The 23,702-nt window shown below is 36.5% G+C and overlaps 1 protein-coding gene across 1 annotated transcript in view; it reads right to left on the minus strand.

Moving 5' to 3' along the window:
- Positions 1-212: 212 nt before the first annotated feature.
- Positions 213-23,702, minus strand: part of LOC122158528 (prolyl endopeptidase) — a 94,657-nt gene continuing 71,167 nt past the window's right edge. Inside the window, exons 11-15 of the mRNA XM_042815266.1 lie at positions 16,758-16,894; positions 10,809-10,903; positions 8,073-8,204; positions 3,409-3,565; positions 213-1,031 (exon numbers count right to left, since the gene is read on the minus strand). Coding sequence (XP_042671200.1) covers positions 737-1,031; positions 3,409-3,565; positions 8,073-8,204; positions 10,809-10,903; positions 16,758-16,894 — 816 coding nt within the window. The 3' untranslated portion in view covers positions 213-736. The remainder of the gene's footprint in view (positions 1,032-3,408; positions 3,566-8,072; positions 8,205-10,808; positions 10,904-16,757; positions 16,895-23,702) is intronic.

Here is a 23,702-nt window from a genome sequence, read left to right on the forward strand (position 1 = left end):
GAACAGTAGACAGGCAACACTATGAAGTGTGTATGCATACCTTGACTGATAATGAGTATCTGAAGAGTTCTTCAAGTTTTCCTGCCTCCAATTTTCTCTTCTTTGTGAAAATAAACAACAGAAGAGAAAATGGACATTTTCAAGTCTTTGTGGTAAGAAAAGACAATTTAGCAACATTATTCTAGACTGTAATAAGACTGTTACAAACAGTATGAAATAATACAATTTTTTTTAATAATATCTGGGTAATTAATTACTTAGACTACTATCTCCTCGATATTTCATGATTATCAAAGAACATTTTACATTTCCATTCTTCAATAAGTTACTGTGTAAATAAAGTATGCTCAGAGTTCTTTATGCGGACAGTACTTACATTTAATTACAGATGATCTGGATATGTTTATAGGTGTAAAATACATTAAAATTGTTTACATGAAATTAGCTCAACTAACACTAAATCTGGAATCTAGAAGTTCACAACAACACTGACAGTAGCTCAGCTATGTATTTGAACATGCTACTTAATATGTACTTTGGAACACAGTAGAAAAGAAATTCAAAGAAATTCTAAAAAAAGGGAAGCACAGATCAAAATTCCATAGCAGGTTGGATCAATAAAATATTGAACTGCAGTTCTTAAATGTAAGTACTACACCAAGTAGTGTCTGGTTGGTCTTAAATGGTGTTAAAGCCCTTCTTTTTTTCCTAAAGGAGACAGTAATAAGCATTTTGCCTATTCAATCCAATCAAGATTTAGGCAACGTGCTATAAAAGCAAACATATCTGACACTTCTTCTATAACTTTAGCAGTTGGCTTTCCTGCTCCATGTCCAGCTTTGGTGTCAACATGGATGAGAAGTGGATTGGTTTGTTTATGGCTTCGCCCCACAACATACTGCAGAGTAGCAATAAACTTCAGTGAGTGTAGAGGGACCACACGATCATCATGGTCTGCTGTGAGCAGCAGTGTAGAGGGATACTGGATGCCATCTTCTTCTGGTAGTTTAACATTGTGAAGTGGAGAATACCTGAGAAGAATACACAAACATTTATATATTTTCTCCTCAAGATCCAATAAGAAGGCCATCTCCCACTGAAATTATCACAGTGACGTTTGACAGCACTCAATTCTACAGTCCCCCATTGCACATCCCAGGACTGCAAATGGCACAGAACAAATCGCTGGCTCTCAAATGTGAAGCAAATACATTAACTTACAGAGGTATATGCATCCATCTCACAGAAATATCAAAATAGCAGGAATGGGCAACAGGGAAAGAACAACAGAAGCTGTAAAGCTCACAGCAGGATCTATTCTGCAGCGAAGCAAGGAGATGAAGGCTTTTTTCCAGCACACACATGTATTTCCAGGTCTGCATGTGAATGAATGGCTCTTTTCCATACAAAACAGTTTCTGATGGTGAACAAGTGCTGCATACATTCACCAAAATTTGTTCCCACCAATATTTATACCACTTTTGAACATGCAGGTATTCTGGAGGAATATAATGCAGGAAACTGAAAAAAGAACTGTAAGTGTTATGGGTCTTGATAGATGACTGATTCATACTTTTTGAGTAAGAAATTATCTTACTTAGAAACTTGTTTTCTTTGCAGGAAAATTGACATTTTTTTAAACTACTGCAGCATAATGTAAAAAATGTATTCACACATCTCAACAACAACAACAAAAATACTCTGACATTATAAACTGAATTTAACAGTCACAGAGAATTCTATCTAACCGAAGAACAGTCTTACATTTTTAAAATCAGGAGGAGGATACAACTTATTTCTTCTATATCACAGAAAATACAAAGGGAATTCTGTTTTTTGTTTGTTTGTTTGTTTTCTGTTTGTTTTTTTAATTCATCTCACATTTAGATGAGTAACTATTAAGTAATCCCAAATTGTTTTTAAGAACACACAGCAATATAACAATATTTGATTGTCTAATATAACAGATTCCTAGCTCCCTCATTTCCATTGAAAGAGCAATGTAACTGAATTTCAAGATGACAATTTGGTTTTTTTTTTTTTAAAAAAGATGGTGAGTACATGGCAGTCTAGTTATAAGGTATTTTTGGGTATCTGTAAAGACAACATTGTTGAAACATTATTTATCTTTCTATATTTGATGATTTGATGTGCCATTGCCAGTTGAACAGGAGGCAAAGCAGCTTAAAGAAATTTTGCCAAGTAGAAATATTTCAGGTAATATTATATGTTTTTAAAATTATGCATTGAGATTTTGTGAGTTAAGCATGTAAATAAATAGGTAAATAAGCAGGTAAAGTATGAGTCCTTTCTGCAGATGTATCTCCTAATCACAGAATGAATTTAAAACTTTGCTTCCACTTTACAACTTCAGAATATCTGAACTTACAGATGTTCACGCAAATTTTACTGTTCAAAATAATCAAGATTACTTAATTGATACTTACACTTTAAAGCAAACTATATTTTTTGAAAACTAACGATTAAAGAAATTATGAAATTTGTTAGTTGCTTTGTGCATTGTATACACAAACTTTGTTTGCCACTGAAACCTTAAATTGAGCAACTAGGGATCTTGTAAAAACGTAATTACAATGGGCCCAACTGATTATCTAGTATTTGGAATTGACATTGCTCGTTTTTTTAATAAATGTTGTAGGTAAGTTAGATCTCAGTGTACTCCAGTATATACATACTTTATTATCTAAACACTACTGTGGTTCAGACAAGCCAAATTGTTAGCATGTCTGACGCATTGTCCTGTAATGCCAATCCTCATTATCAAAGGAACACAGTTATAGTAACAGATGAGATGCCAGAAAAATAATTTTAAATGATGGAACATATTTTAACACAGTCGTTGGTGACTATATCAAATGTGCAGACCATTGCTGTTCTCTCACAGTGCCTGTTTTATTTTCCCCTTCTAAATAATCTTTCCAGAACTCTTAGCAAGAGCCTAAGAACTGAATTAATATCCTGTTGTGGTCTACTGCCATTCAATTCCTTCAAATAAATCCTATCCACATTGTATAATACAGTTAATAATGGTCATTTTCTCTACCCCATCATAAAAAATACAATTTACATAGTGGTTCACTTGAGAATTCTCTGTTGCCAAACAGCCTAAAGCAGGCATTGTTTGGAAAGAGTACCTAACAAATGGTTAAAGTTGCTAGTAGAATATGGTTTCAGAAACTATAATCAGTAAACTCAATGTGGCTTTGAAGAGAGTTGTTCTCATGCAAAGCTGACTTGTAAAGAAACTCTGAAGTCCATAAATCCAATGTGAGAAAAGAATGAAATAATTCATATTAGCTGATAATAATAGCTATTTATCATGACAACCTGAAACTGTTGAGCAGAGTTTGCATTTTAACAATGACAGAAGTATTTAAAGACACTTACTTGCATAGCCATTCAAACTGCTCTTGATGGTCAGAGCAACCGTAGTCAGTAGTCCAAGCATGGCCAATGGTGTACTTGTGGAACTTCAGCATATCCATCACTCCCACTTGGGCAATAACACAGCCAAAGAGGTCAGGACGCTGATTAGCACAGGCAGCTTCAACAAGAAAACAACTCTACTAGTATTAACATCTTAAAGAAAGATATTGGCAGTAGAAGATCCAATAACAGTAAGTTATTGTCAGAAAAAAAAAAACCAAACCAAAACAAAACAGAAAATTGTTAAGGTAAAACAACATGATGATGAGATAAGAAATATAGATTTCCCATGTAATTTCTGAAGTCAAAGAACTTGAATACAAAATATCCAAAATAAAAGCAATAAAACCAATTACAATGAGAGAAGCCTGCCAGTGTATATGAAATGAAACAGTCTAAAGAAAAAAATGAAAGCAAACATAGAAATGGATAATGATTATAATTGTCAAAGCTGATATTTTCTAATGAACTTAAGAGCTATTTCCTCTTAAAGCACTAAGCACAGTCCTTAGCAAATATGTCTTCCAAACTACAAACTGAGTTTGCTAGGAGAAATGCACTTGTTAAATATGTGAACTTTTGGACTACTGAAATTGAAGTGTGCTGAACCATTCACTTTCTAATATTACTGTCAACAAAGAAAAGGACATTAAGGAGCAAAATTCTCCATTTACTGATAAGTTTCCTTCCATAATTACTATGCCAATTCATATGAAAAGAGTTCTAATGAAAGCAAACTTTTAGAAAATCAAAGGAATAACCTCATTTTAATTTAAAAAAAAAGTTACTGCAGTATTTTTTTTCTTTTTATTATTTTCACTTCCCTTCTTCTGGAAGGGACAATTTCTTTAAGAATAATGCTTGTCTCATATTACAAAAAATAACCAGACTAGGACCATCTAGCTCCATGTTCAATTTACAAGAGTGACAACTGGCAGATGCTCTGGAAAAAGCTTTAAATATAGAAAATACTGAGAGATTTCCTGCACATTGTGAGCTTTTGCAACAAGTCAGTTGGTTTCTCCTGTGTTGGAGTTTATCCTCAGCCATCAGAACACGTATCCTCCATAAACGCATCTTTTTCCTTTCTTAATGTTTATTCATCTATTGTTATGATATCCTGCAGCAATGAGTTCTTCAATTCCAACTTCTGCTTGATTTAAATCTGCCAGCTGATTTTACAAATTCCCTACCCTTTTTTTTTGTAGCATAAGAAATAACAGTGCCTATATTTTCACTTAACTACCACAATGGATCCCTTAATTCAAATCTCATCACTGTACATTCAAACCAGACATAGTCTTTCTCAAATACGTCAGCTTGTCATTTTTGTCCACTGTGAAAATAGATCATTCCTTCCCATTATTTGCTTTCTTTCACAACGGTAACCTTCCATCCAACTCAACAAGAACTTTCTTTTAAAGTCTTGAGATCTTGTGAAAAGCTTGTGAAAATCCAAGAAAAAACAGATCACTGTTACATGTACCATATGCTCCTTGACTGCTTCAAATAGCTCTAAGATTTCAAGATACATCTTCAGCCTGCAAAATTCTTCCCCATGCATGTCAACTGTTATTTATTGGTTTCAATTGGCTTGTCTGTTACAGAAGTCAGATTTACTGATCTGCAGTCTGTGGTTAGCCATGAACCATTTAAAAAATTGGCATTAAACTTGTCCCCTTCTGTTCATCAGACATTCAGGCTTAGTAGTCTGCAGTTTCACATTGGAATTCATTTAGGATCTTGTGTGTGTACCATCTGGTCCTGGCAAGACATGATTTTTCATTCGATTTATTCTAAAACCTCTTCTGCTAATGCTTCAGCTTGAGGCAACTCCTCAGAGTATCACCCACAAGGAGAGACTAGTGAAGGGAAATCCCAATGCTCTGTAGTAAGGAACATCAATAGAAATGAACCATTTCCTTCTGTTCTGTCATTATCTTTATTTAGTGCTCCTGTAGAGTCCCAAAGATGTCAGATATCAAAGAAGTCAGCTTCCTGCTTCTGACACACACAGAAAGTTTTTATTACCAACATTTAAGTTGTTAGCAATTTGCACAGCCTCCTCTGGTCCATCAGTCCCAGTCAAAGCTTATTTTTAACCTATTTTCTTCAGTTGAATCTTATTTCTGTTTTCTGGTGGATGTTAATTAACTTGTACGTGACTTTACTTGATACGTAACTACACTACCTGGATCTTTTTCTTATATAAGACTATTGTCTAAAAGTTCTTCATCCTTCTAACTGAATCTTTCAATCAGATCTTTTCAAGCCATTTCTTTTTTTGAAGAGAAATGCTATTCTGGTAGGAAAAAAAAAAAAAAAAGCCAAAACACCTATTGTAAGATTGAATTCATTCAAATCTTCACTGTAGAACATCTCTTGAAGGACTGTACATTGCTCAGGATTATATCAAAACTGCTGCTCCTAGCTCTCAGAATAGTTACGTCAGTAAGAAAACACCTTTGGAGCCACTTATCAGTTCCCATTACAACCCTTTTGTTAGCCATAATTGTATGCATTATGGAGCTGTAACCTGGAACAATTTATTCATTAATTTTATCCCTCTACACATTGAGCTTTAAAATTTGGTACCAAAGCCTCAGAACTATTTGCCTAAGCAAACACAAGAGGACAAATGCTGCATTTGCATGAAAGAGGCTTTCAGGTCACAGCTGTGCTGCTATGCTGAGCTTTGGGATCATATCCTGCAGGACAAGGAAGTATTGTTTCTCAACTCAATGAGGCAAGAGTTCAGAGCCCTGTGGTCCTTAGAGACACCTCCCGTTAGTTACGATTAAAAAGAATCAGTATTTTGGAAGAACGACAATACTCTTCCTTATAATTTATTTTTTCCCTCAGAAAATGAAAACTAAGAAAATGTGGCACTAGATGCTTGCACTTAACGTAACAGTTACGCTTGTCAGTGTTGTATGAACAGCTACTGCAAAATTTAAGTTGAGAAGGCACTTTTGTATTTCCTAAATTCACCTATTTTAATCTGTCTCATTAAGAACAAAGAAATCCAGATGGATTGTAATAAATCAGCAATTGCAATAGGTTTCTAACACTAGATTTTCACAAGAGGCGTCCAGACTCACAGCATCCTCCTAATACAGACATGACATGCACTCTGCACTTACTATCCCTAACCTAAAGAAGGTGCCCAACTGACTTGTTCATGAAGAAAACCAGATTTTTTTGGTGACTAAAGCAAGGTAGGATGAATCCCATCCTGAGTGAAACTGAAGTCCAAGTAAGGATAAAACAGCATTTGCAGAAGCTACGTAATAGATTGGAAGTTTAACAGAACTTTCATGTATTGTGCTCACATAACACAGACTTTTGTAGTGGTTGTACTCCCAATGATGTGTAAAAACTTTTTTCCTCTATTTTTTTCATCCATTTCTATTGGTGGTGTTTACAGTACACAAACACCTTCTGCCATCTGAGAAGCAAATATGTAAAAACATGACATTACATGATTGTCTTTAAAACACTGTTGTGGCCAAGATGGCACAGATCAAAGAGCTGTATAACTCCAAATCTCGTTTCTTATACAAGATACCAGTTCACTGTAAAACAACAACAACAACAACAAAATCAACAGAGTCAGTTATTCAGCAGCTGTTAATAGAGTAGAGGAAGAGCAGAGCATGCAAAGGCTGGTCCTAATAAATCTAATTTCCAATAAACTAGATGCTTTTCTCATGAGTAGATCACCTGTCATACTGTGTCTTGCCTCTCATGTTTTTTTTAAAATAATCCAAACTAACCACAATGTTATTCTTTTGTTTCCTTCTCTTGTCAAGACAGAAACAAATAACTTCTTTTTATTCTACCACTTTTAGACACTAGGATATAATCAGAAATAAACATAGCTTTTAAAACACCGCTTAGAATATAAGATTTTTTGTGCAACTTTTTCTAAGAAGGCTATTAATTTCCTTGAATTTAAGATCATAGCAGTGAATGAAATGCACTTGTAACAGCATTGCATTTACACAGTCCCTCAAAAGCCCACGGCTTTTTTAAGTACTTGAAATCAGTGTTTCGCACAAGAGACATTCCTGGATTTATTTGCACCATGTCTTAACTACACGATTAAAGTCAGCCACGTGTCCTTGTACAAAGGCCTTAAAAGCAGAAACGTCACATTTTCATTTTCTCCTCTAGGAATGAGAATGCATGACTACAGAAAGACTGAATAAGAAGCTCTACGGAAGGACTGCAGAACTTGGGATTCTGGCTTATGCCATAGGCACACAAAAATTCCTGAATGCCCCGTAACAGGTTTTCTGGTTATTCAGTTATTGTTTCCTACTAATCAGCCTTAAGAGATGAAAAACAGATTTTTTTAAATGCATTCTTACTCTGTGATTGTACCAAGGGGTTAGCTCTAGCAAACAAGACAGTAATCCTAAGTACTGCAGTTACTATTCACTGCAGAATCCTGATATCCATTGTAAACAGCAAATAAAGTAGAACTGTATACACTTTGTGCTTGGTATATATTAATGCACAGACATTCTGCAACTCTTGAAAAAAAGGTTCTGATAAATTTCTGTTTGGTTACCATGATAAACTCCAGTACCAAAGCCAGGAAATACACAAGCAGTTCTTACCAACTAAGAGGCCTCCATTTGAACCTCCATTAATAGTCAGCTTCTTTGGAGATGTATAGCCCTCTTTGATGAGGTATTTGGCAGCATACTGAAAGTCATCAAAGCAATTTTGTTTGTTGGCCAAGATACCACCTAGCACACAAATAAAACAAATCAGTTGATTCCATAAAACCCATGTGAATCCATCTCTTCAGAAAAACGCGTGTGCAAAAGTACCTGGGAACAATTCCAATTTCATGAACATTTTAATAATTGATGCAGGTCAGAAAGACAGCAAAAGTGAAATATTCTTTCAACACAAAGAATATGAAATGGCTTTGTCAATAACTCTAATGCTTTCAGAAACTGAATAATACATACTTACACTGTGGAATGAGCGCCAGGTAACATTCCAAACCAGTAATATTAAAGCTAAAAGCTTTGCATTACAAAATATATACAAAATAACCACACAATCCACTTGAGGCTTGATCTAATGGGACATTAACAACATTAAACTCAGTGACAGTTTCTTAAGGCGATAAAACTTCAAATTTGCACCCGTATAAAATAAGCACTTTCATTTCCTGGACAAAGAATACGTGGCTGATGATTTACCTTTTTTCCTATTCTGTTTCCAAATCAGATGATATGTTGCTGTGGTCAAATAAGAAATTCCGAATCGCATCTTGGTTAGAAATTTTATTAGTGAGCTATCAATGTGGAAAGAATATCAATCTAGAGGGCTCACAGATGACCCAATCTCAGTATTGGCATCTTCCTCTCTTCAGACGCTCGTTTGGACTGAAAAACGGTTCCTCCTCAAAGATCACCCTACCTTAGATCTGGTACATTCCTTCTCAGACAATTAAACATTCGCAACAGTCTGGGGAAAACATCTTTACATTCCTGAAGGAAAGACTGTGGTCCAGTCAGGTAACAGGGGCTCGTACCTGGCTGAAATGGAACTCCATTTCCTTCCACTCAGTTTAAAGGCAAGTGGTTTAGCCTAAACTAATTGCCCAGGCTCCCACTATGGTTCAGGATAATTAACTCCACATTAAAATAAGCAGGATTAGATACAATATGAAGGTGCTTATTTCCATCATCCGTTAATGACCCTACACACCCAACTTAAATTGGATGCTTCATTCTTACGTTGCAAAATTTAAGTAAGGTAGCTCCAGACTTTAATCATATGAGTTTCCTCGTGGAATTACAAGCATTATTTTATAACAAACAAATCTTCTCATACTAACAGGATCATTGAAGAAAGATGTGTTGGGACAAGGAAAAAGTCTTCAAATGAATGGCAGCAAAGGAGAAGTAAATAAATCTTACTTTTTTCTTCAAGTCCTGAACTAGTGTAAGGTTAAAATCCATACACTAAACCTGTAATTGCTTCCAGAGTTAGCAAAGAACAGATGCATATCTATTTTTGCAACTGCAAAAAAGACTCGGGTCAAAATTAAGCAGGAAATAGGTGGAATGAAGAAGCAATATCATATTAAAATAAATTTTATTAAAACCTACTACAAACCAATCTGCAAATTAAAATTAATGAAGGATACTTAATCTTCAGCAATAATATCCTGCATCTGCAAGCACATATAGCTTCTATTTATGAAACCATTACTTCTTAACTCAATTGTAAGGAAATGACCCAGACAAAAAGTTACCACAGATGAAATGGTAATATCAAGATGTAATGATCTGGGAATACTATTATGTTTGATACAAAGTTATTATGGATTACTCCCCATGCAAAATGTTGCATCATCACTGTTCTGGTGCATTTGCCTTACTGACAAGATTTCCAGCAACTTATCCTCCAGATTCTTGGAATATGAGTAAGAGGTCATCACCAAATAATGGTGGTTATATTGTTACATCTGAGAGGGACTTTCTTCAGCTTTTTCTTCTGGTGAAGGCATGCAGAAAAATGTCAACAATCAGAAAAGCTGACAAACAAAGGATTTCAGTGAGTACTGGAAAAAATACGGAGAGAAATACTTTAAAGGTGCTAAGAAGTGACATGGAACACTGAAGTCACTTTAAAAATGTCTACCTACAAGTTGTATCTCAGAGTGCATGACATGTCACTCTTGGGGTTGATTAAGAATCATATGAAAACGATCTCTCTCACTCACTCGCTAATAAAGGATTTATTCATAAATTGTGTAAAATCAATTCTGTTTGTTTTCTAACACACAAAGCTAGCAGAACTACATTCTGAACTCCAAAGTTCATACCTTCTGTAAGGTTTTGCAAATGGTCAATTTCTTTCTGTGACACCAATAAAGACTAAATAGATTGTTGCACTGTCTTATGGATCTAGAACTGTGGGGTCACGTGCATTGCAAGTAATGTAAGAGATATGTAAAGGCAAGGCAGATCTCTTGCAGTTCAGACAATCTTTGTTTGGAAGATTGTTCATGATAAATAGCTGGATTTCCAATCCTATTATCTAGAGAATTGGTCTTACTTTTAAAAATATAATAGCTTTCACTATCTTGGAAAATACTTTCTGGAAAGCCATTCAAATTATGATGCAAAAAATTCACTGAAAATCCATTGAAAAATTCAGATAACACTGGGGAAGGTAGAGATCAGATGAATAAGAAAAAAAAATCCAACCTTTCTATGGAATAAACGTAAGGTGAAATGAGACTTGAGTATGGAAGAGGGACAAAACAAAAACGTTGTCAGCCTCACTGTTAGACCTGCAGTTTTGTTCTTGTGCTTGGACTGATTTACCTTTGTGCCAAGTCTCTCCATATTCACCACCACCCCTGATGTTCGCCACTGCTAGAACACCCCCCAGGTGTCGCACAAAAATGAGTCTTGACACACTGAAAAAGCAAGCAGAGAAATAGTATTATTATTTATTTCTAACTACTTCCTACCACTTTTAGAAAAATACTTTGAAGGAAAGTCCTAAGATGCATGATGAAATAATGAATAAAGTCCTGCTTTGATGGCAAACCTGAGTAGCCAGGTTCTTTCCAATGGTTGTCAGTGGAAATGAAACACTCCGCAGCCTCTTAAAGGAAACCAGAACTGTTCTACTCGTCTTTAGTTTCACACCCTTGAGGAGAATGGCTACTGGCTCCTCTGGGACATAAAGTAAGCTACGCAGTACCACTGGACCTCCAAGGCTTTTTAACTGCTGCTTTTCAGTGGGTCCTTTGCTTTTTCAGGAAAGGAAAGTTTAGCCCAAATGAAGAAAGCAAAGACTTAAGAATAATGATCAGCACACGACATTTGTTTACGGGCTGATATATACAACTTCTGCTTCATGCTTTTTCTTTGACCTTTATAAAACTGTATTTGTCCTTGTTTTGTGGCAGGCTTTGCAGTCAAGTCTTAGTCAATCCTGTTCCTCATATTTTCCACTTGATTTGTTAAATATAAGAAGTAAAAACGAAAAGTTCTGCCTTCCCTAATAACTCTCAAACCTGGCTGAAAGGTGAAGTAACATGATTTTTTCTTAAACGTCAAATTGCAAAAAGTATAAAAGCTATTAGTATTATTTAAAAAGGGATTTAAGTAATTTAGGTTATATTTAACAATTAAGAATATATATTTATCTCTCATGTATTGAGGCACTAGCTTAACATAGTGGAAGCTCCAGACTTAAAACCATTTTATTGTTAAGGAGAACAGTAAATATTCAAGCTTAATACCAACAAGTCTTTTTTTTTTTTTTTTTTTTTTTCTCCTCTCTAGTAGGTTCAAATTTCTTTTTTAGTTGAATTTACTTAAATTTTCTTTCTTGAATTTTTTGCTTATGCAAGAGACTGCTGCCTGCAAAAATGAAATTCAACCATCTCACATGGATGTAACACCAAAACAAGTAAATGTTCCATACCTCACAAAGCAATTACATCTGTATTGGCACTTGGTCTTGACATGCGTGCCAAGGATTAAGAAAATAAAGAAAAAAAGCAGAAAGATGACAAATAAGAGACTTTTGCATTTTTATGACCTGTCAGAAAAAAAAAAAATTTCCACCTAGATCAGCTAGCTCTCTGTGGCCATCAGATGGCATGAATGATCTCTGCTTCTGTAAAATTCTGAAGCCCATCACTTGAACAGTATTTTTCCTTTGATCACTGGGACATGTTGATCACTGGTAAGATTGATATTCCATAAGCATACTGTGCAAAGGTCAGAAAGCATTATTCTGTCAAACGCAAGGATGTCCAATTTCTACAGGTTAATTCATTGATAATGAACAGTAGCCTCACAGTAGCTTGTCCCATAAGATGGTGGCTTCTTAAATTTTGCTATGTGAAAGCTACAAAATCTCACAGAACACTCTGCACTACTTTTCCATGTCTCTGCCCCAGACAAAATCAATAGAAAGTTTGGGGACTACTTACTTGACCAAGTAACCAACTAAAGGTACAAGGAAGAGGAATTGAAGGTGAGGTATGAATCTGCTACCAAACATATTGTCTGAGATTATTTTAAAAATAAAACATCCCTCCCCTTTCCATGTTCTGAAAAGGAAACTGCCTATCTGAGAAGTCAACATATTTAATTAAATAATCTGAGCAACATGGAACTAAACTCTTGAGTACATCACATTCAGGGAGACTGCTCTAACAGAGGTGCTACCTTGGTGATAATTTTCAGAGGGCCTGAAAGTGACTTGTCATCTCCTAAGATATTGAATTTCAGAAGAGTTCCTAATGCAGTCACTGATTATATGAAGCAAGTCTCCATTTCCCTTAGCAAATTCTCTTTCAATTGCACAGATCCTTGACAGGATAAAGTCCAGAGATTGAAACAATCATTCTGTTGTAAAAAATTTAAGCGAGGCTTAGTATATCTGTGTTCACTGTCATTGGTACAAGCGGAACTTAGGCACTTCTGATAATGTTACAACCATACACTCTCAACACAAACATCTAGTAATGCCACTGCAAATAACTGTTAATTAATATCCACTTGGGTATGATCAGTAATAAAGTGAGACAACTCGACTGATATTTTGAGGTGGAAGTGTTTACAACAAATTTTCTCAAAGTCAAGGAAATTCAAGGAATTAAGAGAGACTAACTTTTAAGAAAGTAAAAATATAAAATTATCAGCACAAAATTCAACTTTCATCTAACCCCTGCTATTTTCTCCTGTTTTACAGGCAGATTCTTGTTTCCAGATTCAATTTCAAGTCAGCTTGCTGTTTAAGTCACAGCAAATTGTTCAGTAGCCTTGGATGTCTAGAAATTGTCTCCTTCTGTATGGAGAAGTCTGGCTCGCTTCTCCCTCTGACAGCCTTTATATCCATTTCCTCATCAGCTGATGGCTGCAGCTTTCTTTGGAAAAATGTAGGCTGATGCACTGGTGGTAGGGAAAAAAATCCTATAATCCCTGAGTCACTGGACTTCATTGGCTTTTATGGGGCAGGAGGCAATCGTAAAAGAGAAACAGAAAAGAGTGATCTAGTGATCTTGCATTCTGCACCATTGGCTGTGGTGCTGCTTGACCTTTCTGTGGGCTTACAGACTTTCCCCACACCACCTCCGTGCTTAAAGGCTTCGTCGAATCCAGCCCTGTAGCAGTGAAATACAATTTCACAGTCTGCTTCACAATCAATTGTATTTCTGGGTGCATGAGAAATTGCTTCTACTGCACCTGCAGAGGTGCCCACAGAACAGTACAAGGAAACATGCTGGTTCCTGCAGTGTAATTAGCAGAATCTGAGGCATTATTGGTGGGTTTGCAATAGCGTTACCACAGCAGATCTGCCAAGCCACAGGTGCCAATTTCATCAATTTTAACTTGTGCTCACTATGCAGGCTGTATATAATTAATGACAGTGCTCTAGTGTGCACATTTTAGAAATGCTACCAAATACAGCTCTTTGGTCCAGAGGAACACATAAAAAATGCATGCTTGCATTCAAAAATAAAACACTGCTGTAACTGACTTAATGACTTTGGCCTATCATTCTCATAGTTATTTTTGGATCCTCTTGTTGATTTGTTTCTGTTGCTTTCAGGGGAAAAGACTTTTTGTATGTATGTGTATTAGAGAATAAGTGAAAAGCAATATCACTTTTTGAATTAAAAAACAAGTTTCCCAAGCCCAAGAGCTGGCTCACAGTGATGGATGCAAAATATCAGCAAGAAAATATTTTACTGACTTGAAATGTAGGACAGAACTGGAAATAATCAGCAGTCTAAAAACATACCAGGGAGGTTTAGACTGGATATTAGAAAGAAATTCTTCATGGGGATGGTGGTTAAGCATTGGAATGGGCTGCCTGTGGCAGAGGTGCAATCCCCATCCCAGGAGGTATTTATGAGTTGTGTGAATGTGGCACCAAAGGATCTGGTTTAGTGATAGGATTTGGTAGGTCAGGCTGATGGTTGGACTTGGTGATCCTAAAGGTTTTCTCTGACCAAGATGATTCTATGACAGGAGAAGTAGGAACATTCTGTAAAAAGTTACCAAAGCCTTAAGTAAAAAAAAAAAAAAAAAGAATATTTACTCAGAAATAGAGTGGTGTGTGTGAGTGTGTGCACGTGTATAGTATAAGTAGGCTACCATGCAATTGCATTTCCATAACTGTCTCAGCTCAGGTGAGATATGTGGCAGACCTCAGCCTTAACCATCCTTTGGCTCTTTTTTGAGCAATTGTGTCCGTGTTCATCTATTAAAAAAAAATAAAAGTAAAACAAAAAAAAGGGGTGGTGCTGGGCTGCCATGGGAGCAGCTGATGGACCTGAGAACTACTCCTGAATACTGCAGTGTATAGTAACAGGGACACAGTCACATATTGAACTTACTAGGTATGGAAGTCCTGTCTTTCTGACATAACTTCTCTATTACAATTTCCTTTCTTGATCTTGCCTGCTTACTTCCAGAACATTCTTCCTCATCAAGCGTGCAACTCTGAGTTTATCAACAATAAAGGCGCATTCCAAGGTCTTTGTGTCCCTCTTTTTTGAAAGGCTAAGAAGGGATGTGCTGCTGTTACAAGGAAAGAATGAGGAGGGAGATGCAGCTCACCTGTGTCTTCTTCACATTGTTAGTGGAATAACATAGAGTCTCTTAAAACTGATAGTTCTCTGTGCTTCTTACTTTTAAGGTATTGTTACAGATTCATACTCTTACTTAATCCACCATTTAAGAGTACAGTTTCATGGGATTCCGAAAGATATAGCTCACTGCTCCCTTTCTCCCATCCTCCCTTCTGTTAGCTACACCTTCTTGCTGCTTGCTAATGCTGGACTCCTACAAGTTAAACTTCAACTTGCCCACGTGGCAGAAAACCACCCATCCTTTTTGCTAGGATAGTTTTTTGCCACCCTTGTGAAGCCAATGAGCTTAGCAAAAGTTCCAGCTAACATCAGGGCTAATGAAAGGGAGGTGGAACAAGGGACCATGGGATACTTTCCACTCCTTTTGCCAGCAGCCAACTCACACTGCTCTGCAGCACATGAAATTTTATCCCAAATCAATAAATACATTATATTTACTTTAGAAAAGAAAACATGGTCAGTTTTATCGCAGTTTTCAGCATCTACAATAGACCGTAATAAATCAGTGCTTGAGTCTAATCTAAAAGGGAATTTAAAACCTATTCTGGTTATATAATTGTCTCACAAAAACCACAGGAAATTAAAAATGTAGCTTTACAAGGCATATAAAATACTTTCCAGTAATCACAGAGTGCAAGATGTGAGGTCCATTGTTGGACAAGGTACTTGATATAAACCACCAGAGACTGTAAATCCTACTTAGAAATACAACCACAGTGACCTGGAAGAGCTAACACTACAAAAAATTTCTTGAAATACACTGATTCTAAAAGAAGACCTGGTAGCACACAAACTTAACAGTATGGTTTGATATTAGATTATTTTTGTATTAGTGAGCTGTTCTTCTATCTGAAGTACAGTGTCCCATCCAGCCCTTTGCATTTCTGTTTACTTCTGCCTTGCTTAGAAACAACTGTTATACATCAAAGCTCTAAGACAATCAGTGACACTTTTGCTAAGTCTATCTGAATTCCCTCACAGAGGAAATCAGCCCTTTCTTTAAAGAGGACATCTATTCAATATAGCTTATGTCTTTGGAGAGCTACAAATCCTATTTTGCAAACAGCATTTTTGGTTTACAACGCATTGCATTGCATATGCAGAGCTTGTATCACAACTACCTCTAGACAAAATAATCTTTTCTCTTTTTGATTATATAGGAACACAGTATGATTTTGCTTTTGACAATCTTCTCAGAGGTATATGAAAATACATCTGAATTTTCACAATTTACAGTACACAAAAATTTTCTTTAATATTTAAGACATAGTTGGTAAAAAGGAAACTTCCTATACTATCAGCTCAGCATTTTAATGCATGTCTTTTCTGTTCAGCTCAGTGGCAAAGCAGGAAGTGGTTAAGCTATAATTCACAGAGTAGTGTGCCTGCTGTAAACTTGACAGGAGTACAGCACTTCTCTATTCTGACAGAAATTTATTCTGTGATTCTGGGCAAGTCCCTTGAATTCAGAACTAACAAAACAAATATATGATGCCTGGACTCTGATCTGCAGCCCTTGCAATTCCATCTTACTTCTCAAGGACCTGAAACCCTTAATTCTGCAGATCCATAGTCCAGCCAGCTCTCAGTCCTTTCTGACAGTCGTTAACATCAAATTGCTTCAGAAGGTTGAAAATACCCTGCTACTTACCTGTAGCTTGGTGTAATCGATATGTTGAAGCCTCCATATCCATACAAGAAGGCAGGATGAGAACCGTCCAATTTAATTCCTTTCTTGTGAATAATAAACATGGGGATTTTAGTACCATCTTTGCTAGGGTAGAAAACCTAAGACAAGACAAGAAGGAATGTGGGATGATCAAGCCGTCACCTGCTTGGTTGCTAGATAGCTCTGAAAAACATCAAAACATGACAATACAAAGGGTATGGCTATTAATTTTTCTATGTCCTGCACTGTGACTGAGCTGGTAAGGAGAATGAACAGGACTAAAACCAGATTTCTAATTTAAGACATTCCTAAAAATTTCTCATTTTTAAAAACTCTAAATTTCAAACACTAGAGAACAGTGTACAGAGAAGAAGTAACACATCATAGGGTTGTGACTTAGTGAGATCCAAGCAAATGTTGCACCGTTTTGGGTAAGAAATAGCTATGAAACTCCCAGACAAAGTATGTATAATTCCCTTAAGACTTGATCTTGTCTGCTGAAATGCAGTATTTGCATGTAAAAACAAAGTTAATCAAGAGCAAAAAGCTAAAGATATTTAAAAAGCCACAGATTTATGGTTTTAGTATTAATACATTGGCATACATTTTGTTAACATTGTTAATACACTAATAACATTTCTCAACAGAGTCATTCCACACACCAGACTCAAATCAAAAGAATAAACCTTGACTAGCTGAAGACCCTGCTTCTTATGAAAGCATCAAAAAGGTGACTATTCAACACTTGTGCATGCACCATAAACTCATAACAGCAGTGCTGTATCCAGCAAACATGGATTGAGCACTGCCCAGTCTTCCCAGGTTGTCTCAAATTCCCTAATCACGGTGGCAACATAATCCGTGACAGACACTTCTGTCGTACTTGGAATATTTCCAGACATTTCCCGGCAGCGAGGACCAGGAGTGCTGGCACTGCAGAACCCCCAAAACCACCTGGCAAGACAACAGAGCTATCTGCTGGCTTTTAGGAAATCTGCTTGCAAAGAATCCAGCATCCAGGCAACATGCCTCTACTACAGTAAGTCATAGCGCTGTAGTAACTTAAAAGCTAAATTCCACATACAGAAACATGCGCTGCAATTGCTTAACAGAATTTCTTATCTTGTTGTTTAGATGCATGTACCCGCATGCATGTTCTAGTTTAGATTCCAGCATATCCAATTTTGACAATCAAACAAAACACGGGCATGAAAGCAGTTTATTGCTTATCCTGAAGTTCCTTGCATTGGTTTCGATATCAACATTTGTGATTTCTATTTTAATCAGAACAAAGCAATAGAATCACATTCTTACTTCATTGTATCTTTACAACTTCTTCACTTTGAGAGGAAAGAAACCTATCATATTTTATAAAGTGTACATGATCAACAGGATCTGTTTTTATAACTAATGAACCCCACTAGTAATACGATCTCATGCAACACATTTATTCTGAGCACTGCTTGTAACGTGAAACAGAAAGCCACATGGCACGTAAAAAAAACGAAATCACATTTGATTTTAGTTTAATCATGGCTAAAGACGTGTGAGAAATTTCAAAAGAAACTGCGTTGGCATCTGAAGGCTTCACCAAGTCTTTTAGGCTTATTGTAGGTAAAATTCAGTTAATTCCTATTAAAATAAAAAAATAATAATCAGAACTAAAAGCTGCAGGCATTTTTGCACAGATGAAATCACCCTTCCCAGCTACTGCCACAAACATCTCTTTACCGCTGAAGTACTCATCAGAACTCATTACAGGAGAACACACTTGAAGTATTTAGAAAGACAAACAAATCGAACACTATAAGCAAATAAAATAGCTGATGGACAAGACACCTGCTGAGGATAGAGATGAGGCATTCCAGAGAGAATCCTCTCCAGAATACTCTTCAAAACTCCAGTTGTTGCTGGCAATTCACACAGTGTGCACACCTGGCCCTTCCTGTGTTTCCAGTAACAATGCTGTTGGGCCAGACGCCTTTTCTTTTCCTTATAGAAATCTCTGGAAAATGACTTCAGCAAGGCTTTTATCATCATCAGTTAAGATGAAATAACATGACAGTAAATGCAAACTCATCCAAGAAATAAACCAAACCAAAAAACGGCATGTCAAGGTGACATTTGTAATGTAAGGGTTTTCATTCCTATTTTTTACTGAAATAATCATTACCTCTCTCTCCGAGAGGAACAAATGGGAGGTGGAAAAAAAAATCAATTCAGTGAGACACCAAGATATGTGAACCTATTTAAGCTTCTCCAAATAGACTATTTTCAACAACTGATTCAATCTCACCTTTAAATTGGGTGTTATCTCTGAAGCAAGTCCAATGGTTTATTTATGCAACCAATAAAGGGCTGTGCTTCTATCTCAAAGATTAAGGTAAACTGGAAAGGGCAAGCCCTGAAGAGAAAACCTTCCCGTGATGGCATTTCATGCCTAATTTTAGAAGCTGACAGTTTTTACAAGAGTTACTGCTCACAGAAGGGTCCTACGGTTTTCTGCTTTATCGCAGTGAGGAGTGATCCTCTTGTGCCAGTCACACTACGTTACTCATCGCTCACATATTTTCAAAGGAAGACTCACATCACTACAGCCATTAGCACACAAAAAATGCAACATTTTTCCCTTCAAAATCACCTTGAGGACAATGCATCAGACATACCAGAAAGAATGAAACTATGGTAGTAAGGGAGGGAGGTGTGAAATGCTGAAAATAAATACTTTCAGTCTCCAGGAGTGTACTAGCAACAGTGTGTGGCTGGCACAGTGCTTCTGCCACGTGCAGCCTCTCGGGCTATTCTCAGAGCATGTGTGGGAGTAGCAGAGGAGCCCTGAAATAGTTGTAAGCATAATTTTGTCTCACACTAACGTCCCTGTGTGTCACATGGCATGGGATCTCAATGCCAGAAAGAATCTCCCTTTATTCAGATGCTGGAACATGAGGCATAGATTTAGAAACCTTATCCTAATTAGCATGATCCAGAGAGAAAGGATCTGCTTGCACATCTACTCATTACTGCAAAGTACCTGAGGATTAAACTACAAGCAACAATATTTGTTATTCCTCTTTAGTACATACAGTTCCCTTTTTTTTTTTTTTTTTTAAATAAACAAGCCTTAGCACTTCAAAACAACTGACACTCAATTTTGATCTAAAACAGACACTAGAAGCTTACTTCCAATCCTGTAGAGTAAGGTCTACATATAAATGATTTGCAAATTTACTTAGCAGCTAATGAGAATAGAAAGTATGCTGTGCGTTCAATTCCATGGCAGACTTTGCCCTTGTAGTTCCTGTTTGTTATAAACACACAGAATTTACTTTACGTGATCCTTAAGGAATAGGACAACCAACACCCAGTACCACAGATGCAGATATAAATTCAGAACGATCCGAAGTTTATCCATTTATGCCTCTGTAATGACAACAAGAGCATGCTCTCTTCTTTACAAAAACCAGGAAGCAGATGTAAATAATTCAGCTTCTGAAAATTTAGCAGAGTTTGAAAGAGAGCAGTTGAAAAGTCAAGTTTTCCCTTTTATTTGCCTAGAGAGAATATAATCAGACAGCGAGAACATGCACACTGAATTAGAAATAATTTTGGCACTCATTCACCATGCACTTCTGTGAATAAATACCCAAATCTGTATCTTATACCACACAGGAAGTGATATGGTCATCACAACAAATAAATAAAATGAATCTGCCCGAGTACAACACTGCATCACACAACTAAAAATATTTTAAGCTACTGAAATTAAATACAGGCTTCCACTCTTAAAAACTAAGAGTCAGAAATTTGCGAATACTCAGTGTCAGTTTTTCTTGCTTTTAAACGTCTTTTGTCTGTTTACAGAATACAGAGATTAAAGAGTAAATGTAATTGTGGTTGTTCAAGAAAAAAAGATGCACATATACCTGAAATCACCTTACTTTTATAAAACAGAAAATCCTCCTAGGCAAAAAAAAAAACCAACCACCCCAAAGCGTACCAATTTTAAGGTAAGATTCAACACAGGTTTTGAAATACTGCTTTGAAACATAGTATAAAAAAAAACCAGAACAATCTAAGTAAGTCTAATGCATATTTTTTAAGCTGTACATCATATCTAAATGTCTAGAAATCTTTTATAATTTCAACCTGCTAATTAATAGCAAAAATAATTAAATTACATGAAAAAGTGTTTTGTTCAACTTTTCAGAAAGAATCATTCCTTGCAGATAACACATTAATTTTACATATGAAAAGAAACTTTTGACTTGGGATTTGAAACACTCTCTAAATCACAATAGGCTAATCATTCTTAGAAAGCCACCAGTGATTCTAAAAATGTCTCTCTTAACTTCTCTTTCAAGATTAGTTACTACATACCAGAGATATCAATTCTTTCCATGTCTTTGTGTGCTTGATCCAAACCAGGTGAAAGTTTTATTTGTCAGTGCACTGACATTCACTGTGCTAAAATGCTGAAGAATGTTACAAAAGTAACTAAGGCATATAAATCATGATAGAACAGGCCTTATTAAAAACATCTGTACCTTAATTTAAATACAGCACTACCAAGACAATGCCTTCAAAATGACTTTTGCTCTATTGTCAATTACTGTTTCACAGAGTTAATTTCTTTCCTTTTGAAAAAGAACAGGATGTAGCAGACTTGTGAAGTTCATCTATTGTTTTGTGCTTGCAGACAGGAACATCCCCTTCACCCACGGCTGCTATCTTCAGTCCCAGCACACACAAGCAGTGTGACACGAGCATACCCGTGCTGAGTGGCTGATCAATAGGAATGACCACTTCATTTCTAACTTCCTGGGACTACATTTCACACATTCGCTTTCATATGCAATATTCCCTTCATTAACTGTGAAACAAAGATGTCAAAATTCACGCTTTGAAGTTTAGTAAAGAAAAGTATATGAAATTTGTAAATTGTAATGTCATTAGTTTTCCCAAACATTGCAAAAGCTTTGTTAAAGGCTTAACAGTTTAAAATTCCATACAACTCTATTTCAAAGAAGACTGAAAGGGTAAATCTAATGGAGTAGTCCCTGGAGAAAGTTTGAACTTGTGCACAGATAGCACCAGAGGTTGGACAACACTGTATAGCAACACTTACAATTGATAAACTGTAAAAACTGCTGCTCAGCACTTCAGGGAGGCAAATCACAAAGACCAGAAAAAGTCTGAAAGTATCAGTATCGGCAGGCAGGGGGAAATACTCTCCTTGCTTGAGGTGTGAAGGCAGAAGTGTCACAGACTGCCATAGAATCAAGATTCTCCCTCCCAGTGTGCAGCCTTGAACACAACCTCTGCACAGTCCATTCAAATCTCGTTATCTCTGACATTACAAAACAAACAAAAACTCCTAGTTTTGAACTGCAAGCTGCATAGCACACCAGAGAAGAAATACTACATCTACTGCAGCAGTGACAAGCACTCAACTATAAAAAAAAGAGACGTCTGAAGAGCATTGTAGATCTGGCAGCCTATTACCACCATACAGCAAAATCCACAGGATCCGAGGTTTCCCTTCTTCAGAGGGAAGTCCTAATCAATCTTCTTTAAGTTTCTTAAATTAGCTTCAAAGCAATTCTGAGCTGGTTGCAAAGCTTGCTTAACACAGAACTGGACAGGAGCCAAAGTGACTCAGCGCAGCAGTAATTAATGCAGATAAAATCCAGAAGGAAGAGCACTCACTACAACATTTTCAAAAGCACTATGAAAATAATAAAGAAATCCCTCAGAAGAACCTGTTTCTCTACGCATCCGCTGGGATGAAAAGCAGCTTCCTAATGACAGAGGCTAAATGCTAGGAGATGGTCTTTTAGAAAAAATGCCTTCTAAGTTCAGCTGCCCTTCTGCAAATGACTCATGAAGTATCTCAGAGGTTGGTGGTGGGGAGAAGCAGGAGAAATATAGCTGGGAGTTCAGAAATCCTGCAGGACAAGCTACAAGATACTGCTCCTAAATCACATTTTTTGTGATCAGTTATGAGGTAGCAGTCCCTTCGCATAAAGTGTTAGTGGCAAATTAGATTCAAAGAATTCCTTCCACTCCTTTTTTGCAACCTGACAGACTTGTTGGCTTCTCTCTCTGCCTCACTTCATAGTGATCTCAGTGCTTCCTACGACAGACCAAGTGGCATCTGCCATGCACTATTCCATTTTCTTTCCTCAATTTGCGGTAAAGAACACTGAAAGTACAGTACAGAAACATATCAGATAGATACACCTTTTGAATTAAATATATATTGAAGTCACATTAAACTTTTTTTCCCATAGGTCTATGGGAGTTATGGTTTCTTTCTTCAATTACCTCTATGTTTAGGTATTCAAGAATGAGATCAAGAAAAGAGATATCCCAATGGAAGCAGCACACACACAAGTAACATCTGCTGGCTAGTGCAATTCCTTTCATTAAATCCAAGAACCTTCCTCTTTACCATGCTGGAAATCAGTTCAGGTTGTAATGGTAAACACTTTAAAAATAAAAAGCCACTATGCAAGGGAGGGAACTTACATTATGTACACTATTCCATAACAAGCTATTCTTATTTATGGTTTTCTACATCTAATGGGAAATGAGAAAGATACACTCACTCAAACAGTAACCAGCTAATTTAGCATTTCTGTTCCCGTTTTGGTCAGAACTTGATTGGTTATCTCAAGAGAGCTATACTGTTGAGCTGCTGCTTCAAAAAGATGACCCAAATCTTGTCTCTAATTCCTAATGCAGGGCATCTAGAGTATGCAAGGCATTCAGATTTCACCTGTAAAGGCATATCCAAAAACCTCCTACAGAACAAATTGAATTTTAACACTGGTGATGTCAAATACCCAGCTTACGTCAGAGAAGGACCTACATATTCCACTTAGGTTGCCAAGAAGCTTGGTCAATGACTTCTGATAGCTGAATAAT

Source organism: Centrocercus urophasianus, unplaced genomic scaffold (assembly GCF_019232065.1).
Source record: "Centrocercus urophasianus isolate 14NV4802_14NV808 unplaced genomic scaffold, USGS_Curo_1.0 seq_10, whole genome shotgun sequence".
Taxonomy (NCBI): Eukaryota; Metazoa; Chordata; class Aves; order Galliformes; family Phasianidae; genus Centrocercus; species Centrocercus urophasianus.